Raw genomic sequence first — 12,435 nt, forward strand, 5'->3', positions numbered from 1 at the left:
TAAAAAGTCTGTTTAATTAATACAAACTGAATTAGCAGGCAAACAAAAACAACCTGGAAGATTTGAGTGGCATCGAGGGCTTCCAATCGACAGCTGCAGTGTGAAGGGGAGGAGGAGTACTTTTAGCTTTCGTTTTCCCCGTCTGGAAGAGTCCTCCAGGCACGTACTCAGGAAGAGACCTCTCTAGGACTTGGAAACCAAAGAGGAGGGTCGTGCCGGTGTGCTTTACTCAGTGCAACACCAAAATAGATCCTACTTTCCTAAATCAGAGTGAGAGTCACGGAAGGCTCACAACCTTGTGTCTTCCAGTTCTGCCTAGCAACAGCACTAAAGCTAATAGATTCTCTTCACAACTTCACTGAACCGGTCTGCCTGCTTACATTTATTTCTGGTCGGGGAAAAGGAGAAAAGCCACAGACAATCATGGAAATAAACTATCAGAAGATACAGGAAATGTTGGCTGAGCAAAATGAATTAATAAATGGACTAGTAAAGAAGTTTGAACAGGTCTCCAAGCAACAAGAGCAATCAGTTACACAAATGACTTTAATTATCACTCAACAGTTTACTGATGTTATAAATGAGATCAAGGAAATAAAAGACCAAGTTACACAAATGAAAGAGAGTATGAATAAGATGGAACTTTCAATTAATAACAACACGGAAGATGTGAAAAGACTCAAAAAAGATATGAAATCCCAAGCACAACGAATTGATGCTATACAATTCCAGGAACAGCAAATGAAAGATCAACTTGCTATTTTGGATCTACAACAAAGAGAACATAATCTACGCATACGCAATCTACCAGAACGACTTGGGTCTACCAGAGATGACATCATCAAATCACTGGCTGAAATATTCCATCTAAATGTACAAGAATTGAATGCAGCAATAAACAAGATATATAGAATTCCTTTATCAACACGGGTACAGAAAACAAAAGCCAGAGAAATTCTGATCTCCTTCTTTGACATCAGGATGAAAAATATTATCATAAGATTTCAACTGGAGAATCAACTGAGATCTGATAATATACCATTGATAATTCTCAAAGATATCCCACATCACCTGATGGAAAAGAAAGCTGTATACAAAGTTTTTGCTGAATTACTCAGAAATAAAGGAATAAAATATAGCTGGTTGCTACCACAAGGTCTTACCTTTAACTATAAACAAACTAAATATGCTATCAACTCATTCGAAGACGTGGAAATTTTGACAAGAAACAGTGAGCTATCAACTCAAATTGTTGGAAAACAAGCAGAAGACTCTATAGCCCAAGGAATACAGGGCATTGACTGTTCTAGACAGGAGACCACTTCAAGCAAAAAAGTGATTGGTGATAGAAACTCCCGACAGAAGAAAAAGAATAAGAAGGGCTGAGAAAGCAGGAAGAATACTAATTTGACTTTTAACATGGGAAAGGTGGGGGTAGAGGAAAAACACTATAAACATTGATTTTGTATAAGGTTATTTTTATTTTTTTTAATCCTCTTTTTTTTCTTTTTAGATTTACACATGTATTTTGAGATGAATATATGGAGGGAAATGGGATTTTTATCTCACTATTTTTAAATGTTCTTATTTTTTTATTCTTTTTTTCTCTCCTTAGTATTATTAATATTAAATATATTGGATAAGGGGAAAGTATAATATGAATAGGGTGACTTATAAATGAATTAGAATGCATGGATGCAAAGGAGATCTTAGATATTTTAGAGAGGGAGGAAGATGGTGGGGAAGTCGATTATTTTTGATTGTATTTTGAAGACATACATCTAATAATTTTATGAATTTTTAATGATTATCTTTATTGATATAGAGGATGTATGTCTAAATGAAATGTTGGTTATTATTAGAAAATAATAAAAAATATATTTTAAAAAAATCATCTTTCCCTTCTCACTCTGACCAATTTTCCAATTTCCATCCTCCTCTCTCAATTTGCCCTGGGCACAATTAATTCAGGTCATTTTATACATTCTTATAAAAAATTCTTATAAAATTTTTATAAAATTATAAAATCCAGGATCCACATACAACAGACTCCAGCTGTTTCCCAACAACTCTCGAATTCTCCTGTGTTCAGGGTATGGGACAGACTGTAACCTTCCTCCTCTTGTCATCTGAAATTCCAGATGCTTCTCTTGAATCTGAGCTTTCTGTCAGTGTTCTACTCAGTTCCATATAACAAATAACATTCTGTCCTGAATGCGAGAGCCTGGTTTTCATACTTATTTCAAGCAGATTGGCATATAGCAAGAGACAGTTCAGGTATTTCTGGATTCCCTGATGATATATATAGGCTGTGCCCTGGGTTTTTGAAGCAATTGCAGCCAGTGAAATATTCCAAGCTGGACCAGAAGGTTTTTTTTCCTTTAGCCCAGTCAGAAAAGTTTGTAAAGTCAGAGCCCCCCCCCCTTTTTAATGCAACCGTGTTGCTGTCCAAGTCAGAGAGAGCGGCAATCAAAGTTCTGAGACAGAAAGCAATGTCATCATGACCTCTGGAGGTCCCTGAGCAGAGTTTTCACCTCCTGGGGCTATCAGAGTCACAAATTGAGGAAACCTGCATCCGAGAAGAAGTCCTGCAGTACTTTACTTGTGTATCTGAAAACAGTTGAACTAGATGCAGGGCAAACTGTCTGGCACTGGCTGGGCTTGAAAGTGCATCTGCGTTGCCAAGTTCTTGACCCACTGTCCTTGCTGCAACAGAATTTTTCCCACATCTGGGCGCTGGGCACTCTAGCTGATGAAAAGTAACTTTGGAACGGCAGTCGGAGGGGACCTGTTGAGAATTAGAAGAGGGGGAAGATGGACTGATCTTCAGTTGAGCTGAGCCGCTGCAGGGCTGGATGCAATGACTGGAACGGAGCAGCTGGCTGCTTCAGGGGATTTCAGAGAGGTCCGGCCACAGAAGGAATGGCTTTTACTCAGGGCATCCTGAGTACAGTTAGCTCTGGAACATTGGTAGGCACTCAGTCTATTAGGGTGGGGTGTACTTTTCTTAAAGTTCATGCAGCCAGGGGAAGCCTCAGTCATTTTTAAGCTCCAGGCAAAGCTGACTTCTTGTGGTGGGTAGCTCAGTATCAGGCTGCCTGGATTCCTTTGTGCTGTGGTTACTGGGGAGGCTATTCCTTATCTAATTATGGCCAGCATGGAATTTGCCTTTTCTGTAAACATAGCCAGATCATGAGATGGAGAGCAGGAAGGATGCATCAGTGCTTTGCTCACATGGCCCTTACATGCCCAGGGCAATGCCAATTGCCACTTTGGCATCAGGAAGTAATTTTCCTCCAGGCCAGATCAGCCAGGGATCCTGCAGGGTTTTGTTTTTTGTCATCTTCTGGGAATGAAGCTAGCATCACTGGGGTGTGGTGTGGAGACAGTCGTGAATTTCCTACATTCCTACATTGTACAGGATGACCTGGAGGCCCCAATTCACCAAACCCATTAGCAGAAAAACACTTTGTTTCAGAAGCATTCCATTGAACTTTAGTTGTCTCCGGTGAAACCTACTCTTACACACCATTTCCCACGGCTATTTGGCGATTGAAGCTGGCTAAACGTATTCTATTGTAAGGTAAGGATACAGCTGTGGATGAACTTCTTTCCACGCTCCCGTTTTATGTGGCTTCTTCGCTGTGAACCCTCCGATGTCTGGTTAGGGTAGAATTCCGAGAGAAGCACTTTCCACACTCCAGGCATTTGTATGGCTTCTCCCCCGTGTGAACACTTTTATGTGCAGTTAGGCTGCCATTGCAAGAGAAGCACTTTCCACACTCCAGGCATTTATATGGCTTCTCCCCCGTGTGAACCCTTTGATGTTTAGTTAGGTTGCTATTACAATAGAAGCTTTTCCCACACTTCAGGCATTTATAGGGCTTCTCCCCCGTGTGAACCCTTTGATGTGCAGTTAGTTGGTGATTCTGAGAGAAGCACTTTCCACACTGCAGGCATTTATATCGCTTCTCCCCCGTGTGAACCTTCTGATGTTTAGTTAGTCTGTCATTCCGAGAGAAGCACTTTCCACACTCCAAGCATTTATATGGCTTCTCCCCTGTGTGAACCCTTTGATGTTTAGTTAGCTCGCCATTGGAAAGGAAGCACTTTCCACACTCCAGGCATTTGTATGGCTTCTCCCCCATGTGAACCCTTTGATGTGCAGTTAGGCTGCCATTCCGAGAGAAGCACTTCCCACACTCCAGGCATTTGTATGGCTTCTCCCCCGTGTGAACCCTTTTATGTTTAGTTAGGTCGTTATTCCAAGAGAAGCACTTCCCACACCCCAGGCATTTGTATGGCTTCTCCCCCGTGTGAACCCTTTTATGTTTAGTTAGGTCGTTATTCCAAGAGAAGCACTTTCCACACTCCAAGCATTTGTATGGCTTCTTCCCTGTGTGAAGTCTTTTATGTTGAGTTAGGTTGCTATTACAATAGAAGCTTCTCCCACACTCCAGGCATTTCTTTGGCTTCTCCCCCATGTGAACCCTTTTATGTGCAGTTAGTTGGTGATTCTGAGAGAAGCACTTTCCACACTCCAGGCATTTATATCGCTTCTCCCCCGTGTGAACCTTCTGATGTTTAGTTAGTTTGTCATTCCGAGAGAAGCCCTTTCCACACTCCAAGCATTTATAAGGCTTCTCCCCTGTGTGAACCCTTTGATGTTTAGTTAGCTCGCCTTTGGAAAGGAAGCACTTTCCACACTCCCGGCATTTGTATGGCTTCTTCCCCGTGTGAACCCTTTGATGTGCAGTTAGGCTGCCATTCTGAGAGAAGCACTTTCCACACTCCAGGCATTTGTATGGCTTCTCCCCCGTGTGAACCCTTTTATGGGCAGTTAGGCTGTAATTCCGAGAGAAGCACTTTCCACACTCCAGGCATTTATAAGGCTTCTCCCCTGTGTGAATCCTTTGATGTTGAGTTAGTTTGCTATTACAATAGAAGCTTTTCCCACACTCCAGGCAGTTAAATGTTTTCCAGCTGAACCTTGTGTCTTTTATGGCATCCTTAGGCCTTCTCTTTCTCTTCCGTATTTCCTCATGGGCTGAGATCTCAGGTTGATTTCTGGACTGATAGCCAACCAATTTCTTCCTCTGCTTCTCTTTGGCTTTCCTTTTCCTTCTGCACTCTCGCTTTGGTATGGCTTGTTCCCTAGATTTTGCTTCCATCTGCAGAACTTCAACTTTTCCAATAACTGACGTTGCTGATTCCTTCTCCCTCACCATCTCCCTCAATTCTGGAACTGAAAAAGAGAGACAGAAATCCAAGAAGAATGAAAAGCTAGAAATACCAGTCAGCAGATACAGTTCTCTTGTGTTCATGTAGGAAGCACACAGAGACAGAATGGAAAAAAGAAATGCTTTTTAAAAAAATCTTGTATTTAAAAATATATATATTTTTATTGTCGAAGGCTTTCACGGTCAGAGTTCATTGGTTCTTGTAGGTTATCCGGGCTGTGTGACCGTGTGAACCCTTTTGTGTTTAGTTAGGTCGTTATTCCAAGACCACGGTCACACAGCCCGAATAAACACAAGAACCAATATATATTTTTGTTTAAAAGGAAAAATATGGACAGACATAAAACTGGAGGCTTGAGCCATGGACAGATATTTCCAAACCCTAAAAAATCACCCAGGTTTACAGAAAAATCTGAAATTTAAAAAAGAGGGATTAAGACAGGGAACCTGGGAGGTGGAGCAACATGGCGACAGGTTAGAATCCCTCTGAGAAGAGAGCTTTCTAAGCTATCCTCATTTCATGGGTCTGAGTGACCTGGCAGTCTCCTAATTAAAGTATCCTTGTGTAAGTGCAGGAGGATAAATATATTTTCTTGAGCTTCTGTCTCTGATCCATTGGAAACAACTGACAGAATGAGGAATGAGCGACAAGCTACAGTGAGTGAGTCTTGGTCTGCCTGCTGTGTTTGTTTTGCGTCTTTTTTTGTTTTGTCTGTTTAATAATTGTAATTGGAACTTTAAACAATTATTAATTTCTGGCTTTAAATTAGCCAAATCTATTGAGAATGAAATAAAGGGATGGAGGTGATTTTATTTTATAAATCAGCCGGCTGATAACATTGGAAGGCACCAACGGAACTCTATAACTATTAGACAGCTATAATTAGACTTGATTTGAAGCGGCTTTGGAATGCTTTTTCGCTTTTAATTGCTCTTTTGTGTACCCCTTATCTATTCCTTTTTTTTATGTTAATGTAGTAATATGACGGATGTGATTCTTAAACCGGCCAGTTATCAAAGTTCTAAACCCTGATTTGATAAAGAATGTATCCAGGCTAAGAGAGAGATGAATTCCGCTTATCAGCATTATAACATAGCAACAGTAGGACATAGATAGGAAGACTTTTCTCCCCTTAGAACATAAGAACATAAGAAAAGCCATGTAATTGCTGTTACCCTCAGGTAGGAATACCAACATGACACAGACATTGCATGTCACTGCCTCAGCCCCCTGACTAGCCACGCTGCTGCAGTCCATTGCTGAAGAGGTTCGTTTTTTTCCTGTACTTCCTTGGTAATTTCCCAGACAAGCTGCCTCTCAAGACTCCCAGTTCAGCAGCTCTCTTTCCCACGCCTACCCTGAGCCCAGCTAACTGTGGTCTGCCTCTGGCCAGGAGGAGCCTAACTCAATGAAAGGCTCACCCAGCAGAAGGCGGGGCCAGCAGTATTAAAGACAGAATCGTCAAGCATATAGAAGGGCAAGCCCTGCTGAAGAAAAACCAACGTGGCTTCTGTAAAGGTAGGTCCTGTCTCACTAACCTATTAAGAGTTTTTTGAAAGTGTCAATAAGCATGTGGACAGGAGTGAATCGGTAGACATTGTGTATTTGGATTTCCAAAAGGCTTTTGACAAAGTCTCCCACCAAAGACTGCTAAGCAAACGTCATAGTCATAGGAAAAGGGGATTGAGAGGTCGCTTAAAGATAGGAAGCAGACAGTAGGAATCAATGGCCAGTTCTCACCGTGGATTAGATTTAGAGGAAGTTGGAGTGGAAATTGGGGGGAGGAACATGAGCAACTTGAGATATGCTGATGATGCCACATTACTCCCAGAAAACACCAAAGACTTGAAACGACTACTGGTGAAAGTTAAAGCAGAAAGTGCCAAAGCAGAACAACAGCTGAACATCAAGAACTTCCAGGGGAAGGAAGGTTGGGGGGGGGGGTTTCCTGTCTGGGGCAGGGGGGGCAAAGGCAAAGTTCACCTCCCCGTTCTTCTAAGATTTCCAGAGAAATATTCCCTGACAGACAAAACAGTATTGAAATATTTAGAGCTTTCCTTTTCTGGCGCTGTAACATCCCCAGCGGCGGGAGTTCCATTCCTTCTTCTGTGACAAAGGGAATGGTCTCCTGAAATTCAAGAGTGTCAAAGGAAGATGCCATCCCCTCATTTCTCTTCCGTGCTTCTAATAAAAGGGAAACGATCCTTACCTAGAGAGGCAACGGTCTCATAATTTTCCTCTGTAACTTCCCAGAAGAGTTTTCTTTGGCCTGGATCCAGCAGAGCCCATTCCTCCTCCGTAAAGAACACAGCTACCTCCTCAAAGGACACTGGGAATATCTGAAAGAGAAAAATATGGCCCGGTTCATCACTAATTCCTGTCCTCGAGCATCCAAGAAAGAACAAGGAATCCCATTGGCCACTCAATACATGAAAAGAATGTATTTGGCCCGCCTAACAAATGAGTTCAACACCCCTGCTCTAGAGGAAGCAACAGAAGGTTTTTAAAGTTCTTCCATCATAAGAGAAAAAAAAATGGCCAAACGCCTCCTTGGGAGTAGCCAGTAGAGCTGGCAAAAAACAACACTGCAGTGAGATATGGGGCCCAGTAAGGACAGACAAGGAGCCCCCCTGCATGAGACCAGGGGTCCCCTTGAGTTTTAATAAGAACAGTAATGCAGGCTGGTTGCCTGGAACACATTCAAGAGAGTGAAGACACAAGCGGCCCACACACACACACACACCAACACCCCTGCATAGATCTTGCCAAGGAAGCGTCTCTTTCTTACCCCCCTCCGGCCACCTCTTCTACTTTCACTATTCTTGCCCAAGAGCTGTTGACGAAATCCTAAACTCACCTTTCCTGCCGATGTGCAAGAGTCAAATTCTCCCTGCAGCCAGGGGAAACAAGAAAGAAGAGAGGATCTGTTGAATCCCACGTTCCATATTTTTCCCTCTCCAGCTCCAGGAAAAACCTCCCTCTGGACATCACCAATACGCAGGGTTGACCACTCTGGTGCTTGCAAGGCCTTCTGGAAAATGTAGTTCCCTGCAACAGCAAAACACAAACAGAATTAAAAATGCCTCAATGTTTTTGGGAATGCGGAAGAGAAGATTTCATTGTACCTTTGTCGTTATGTGGGGCAGCTTCATATGTACATCAATAAATAAATCTCTGTGGTTTTCTGGGGGGGGGGACTCCTTTTCAGTGACTTCTCTTCAGGCTCAATACAAAACTTACCTCACAACAGCGACCTACCCAAAGCCTTTCCGCTTGCTACCTTAAGAACATCTTGTCACTGAGGGGAAGACTTCTACCACATAGACAAAAAGGAAATAGTGTGGAACCGGGGACACGGTGGGAAATGAGGTGCCCTCCACAAAAGCCATGCCAAACTTGGAAGGAATTGCAACTTGGACAGAATCACAATCCCCACCCCGCTAAGCGCTTCTTGCCTTGGAAGCACCTATAGATGGTGGCAGACAGAACTCGGGTGTCTCAAAACTGGCCTCCCGCTTCAGGAAGAGAATGCAACTTGCAGTGCCGAAAAGGAATTGAATCAGACCATCCTGCCACAGATTAGCTCTGCTCCATCCCTCTGTTCTTGGAAACAGAAGCAAAGATTTACTCATGAGAAGCCGGGGAAGTGCGAGTACTGGAGACATGCGGATGGAAAAGATACACTATATGAAATAACACCTGGAGGTTTAACCACTTCTCTGACGGGGCAAAGCTTGCATGTGGCAGTCACTGGAATGTCGGATTAGGATTGTGGAGATCTGGGTTCGAATCTCTAATCTGCTACTGAAGGTTGCAGCCAGACTTTGGACCACTGGGTCTCAGACAGACCTGCCTCACTGAACTGTTGTTTTTGGTAGAGTGCTAAGTATGCAGAGAAGCGGCACATTCACTGATTAAAGAAAAAGTTAAATGTCTATTAGGGAACTACATTTCTGATGGGAAAGCTGAGACAAAGGTTGCCTCTGGCTGAAGGGGGAGAGAGAAGTGACTTTCGAGCTGGAGGAGGAAATAGACCTGAGATTATCAGTCTGAGGACAGTCAAGAGGTGACACAAAGGGATGGAAGGGTCTCTACCCTTACAGCCCTATCTGGCTGACCCCTTGCCCTCCCCCTGCTGGGTCTTCTTCTTAGTTCCTTTACATGCTAGATGTTGTTACTTTGAACAGTTGTGAGGCGTAACAGAGGAGAGGAGAACAACATAAGCTGCTTTGTGTCCCCATAGAGGAAAACAGCAGCACAGGCTGGGAGGGTGAAAAATATTCCCCCCTGTACAAAACAAAGGGAGCTTCCCTGAGCTAACAGAGCCAGCATGGTGTAGTGGTTAGAGTGTCTGACGAGGATCTCAAAGACCCAGCTTCAAATAACCAGGACTCTTTCTGGATACTTCCTGGGTGACCTTGGGCCAGGCATACCCTCTCAGCCAGAACTACCTCACAGGCAGAGGCTGGATGGCCCTCTGTCAGCAATGCTGATTCTGTGACCGTAGGCAGATGATGAGAGGGAGGGCAGGAAGGTTTGCATCAGTGTTTGGCTCTAGTGGCCCTTTCTTGCATGCCCAGGGTAGTGCCGATCACCAATTTGGAGTCAAAAAGCAATTTTCCTCCAGGCTAGATGGACCAGGAATCCTGGAGGGTTTTTTTTCTTCTCTGCCATCTTCTGGGTGTGGAGATGGGGTCACGGGGAGTGTAGGGGGGAGGTCGTTGTGAATTTCCTGCATTGTGCAGGGGAGGATAAAATTGATGGCAGGAGAACAACGTAAGCTGCTTTTGGTCCCCACTAGAGTGGGATATGGAGAGGACAACTGATGCAGTTATCTACTTCTGGAAGGCAAAACTGATCATATAATAAGATAAAATATATTTTAATTTGCTGTTGCTGTTTGGTTTTCATACTGCTATACAAAGCAGCCCTGGCTCTGGATCTAGTACCTGTTTTATTGTGCTTTATTGTTTGAATTTGAAGACCACTGAAGACAACATGGTCGAAATGTACCTATTCATGCATCTCTGAATACACAAATAATTTGCATCAATTTTTGACAAAATACATACATATTGCATAAAATATGCATACGTAATTGCATCAATGCACCTTAGGCTTTCTTTATCAGGTACTATAAGACCCCCAAGTATGGGAGCTCTGGTCTTTCTTCTGTGGGAAACAAAAGTATGTTCAGAAATTCAAGAGGGCCAAAGGAAGATCCCAGCCCCTCCGTTCTCCTCCGTGTTCCTAGTAAAAGGGAAAAGAGCCTTACCCACAGAGCCCATGGTCTTGTAATTTTCCTCCATAACTTCCCAGCAGAGTTTTCTTTGGCCTGGATCCAGCAGAGCCCATTCCTCCTCCGTGAAGAACATGGCTACCTCCTCAAAGGACACTGGTGATCTCTGAAAGAGGAAAATACAGCCCAGCTGATCTTCTATTCCTGTCTCTGGGCACTCAAAAGTGAAAGAAGAACCTCATCGGCCAGTCAATTAAGTCATACAAACCATCAAATTGATGGAATGAAAAATTGCTTTCTTTCCACCCCCACCCCCCCAGCCTCTGACAGGTATACTATATGTTATTTATTTATATTTCAAAAGAAGAAGAAGAAAAATAACTAAAGGGGGGAAACCTCAAAATCCAGCAACTAAAAAAAAGTATACACAGAGACATATAACAACAGTGGTGGCAGATCTACCATTAAGTCTCTATAAAAAGTTTTCAAATATCTAAAAATAATATGCAATAGCTGTCTATACGCCATAGGTTCAAATACTGATAAAGTTCTAAGATCCTCAATCCATTCATTGACCAGACTTTAGCTGTAGTCGGGGCACAGATTCTAATAAAAACTTGATGCAAGTAATAACTTCCTTGCACAAAAAAACAAATGTCTGCATACACCAAAACCATACTTCCATCACAGGGGCAGAATATGGCCAAACGCCTCTTTGGGAGTTTATAGCCTGTGGAGGGTGGGAAGAAGAACAGGAGGGCAGGTGCAGCCAGCTAAGGGGGGTGGGGGTGGGGGTGGGCAGTAAGGACAGACAAGGGACGCGGCTGCCGGACCAGACCAGGGGTCTCCAAAGTGATGCTGCTGACACCTTTTCTGCTGCCCACCCAGTGTTTTGGGGGAGTGGGCAGAGGGGGTTGGGGGGGGTTGGCTCCTGAGCGCCTCTTGCAGATCTGATTGGCTGTGCGGATTTTTTTAAACTTTGCTTTGGCGGCAGCTGCCTCCGCTGCACAAAAGGATCTGCACGGTGGGGCTCAAGTTACTGTTGCCCTCCATCTGGGGGTCTGGCCCTCGTCTCCTTGTGCAGCCATTTGTGCCCTCCTTGTGCCCACCCTGCAGTGTCTGAACTTCCCACGGTGTCCGCAGGCTGAAAAGGGTCGGGGGCGAAGCTCAGCACGGAAGACACGCAGGGCTGGTGGGTTGGGACCCCCATGCCCAGGTCTTGCCCGGGGAAGCCCCCCCTCTCTCCATGCCAGCTCCCCCTCTTGCAACACCCCATTGCAGGAATGCCTCTCCCGCCCCCAGATCCCTTTGATGGGACCCCCCAGCCCCCCAACACTCACCTCCCCCGCAGACCTTCGAGATCTGGGTTCCCCCTCCCGCCGGGGGGGAGGAGCAAGGGGAGGAGGAGACCCCCAGAGGGACCCCATGGCGCCCCCAGACCCCTTTGTCCTCCCTCCCCTCTCCTGTACCGAGAACACGTGGGGATTGCAGCTCTGGCCCTCGCGAGGCCTTCTGGGAAATGTAGTCCCCGGCCAACAACCGGTACCCAGGAGGATGGATGGATGGATGGAGGAGGAGCCGAGGGGCGCCCAATCCGGATTGGTTGATTCCAGAGAGTTGAGGGGTGGGGCAGGGTTTGGGGATGGGGGGACCGCGGTGGGGTGCAATGCCCGAGAGTCGCCGCCCCTGCAAAGCAGCCTTTTCTACCTCCAAGGGGATCTGAGCTCTGCAGCCTGGAGATCAGCTGCAATCCCAAGGGAGCTCCAGGCCTCCCCTATAAAACCTAAACTCTCGACTAAGGCAGGGCTATTCAGATACCTGAGCTGTTGGGGATGAGCACGGGGTCCTCTGGCCTGGAAAACCCTACAGCAGGGGTGTCAAAACGCATTTGTGGTGAGGGCCAGAGAAGACATGAATGTCCCTTGGTGGGGCCCAGGCCACGTGGACCGTAAAAT

General features: G+C 44.9%; 1 protein-coding gene across 1 annotated transcript; it reads right to left on the minus strand.

Annotated features, from left to right (window-relative positions):
* Nucleotides 1–3,626: 3,626 nt before the first annotated feature.
* LOC130478855 (zinc finger protein 345-like) lies at nucleotides 3,627–10,550 on the minus strand. The gene is made up of 3 exons (XM_056851099.1): nucleotides 10,517–10,550; nucleotides 8,233–8,289; nucleotides 3,627–5,245 (listed from the first exon to the last, which is right to left on the minus strand). Exons 1-3 carry the CDS (start codon nucleotides 10,548–10,550, stop codon nucleotides 3,627–3,629), a joined length of 1,710 nt encoding a protein of 569 aa, XP_056707077.1.
* Nucleotides 10,551–12,435: the final 1,885 nt, after the last annotated feature.

Source organism: Euleptes europaea, chromosome 6 (assembly GCF_029931775.1).
Source record: "Euleptes europaea isolate rEulEur1 chromosome 6, rEulEur1.hap1, whole genome shotgun sequence".
Classification (NCBI taxonomy): Eukaryota; Metazoa; Chordata; class Lepidosauria; order Squamata; family Sphaerodactylidae; genus Euleptes; species Euleptes europaea.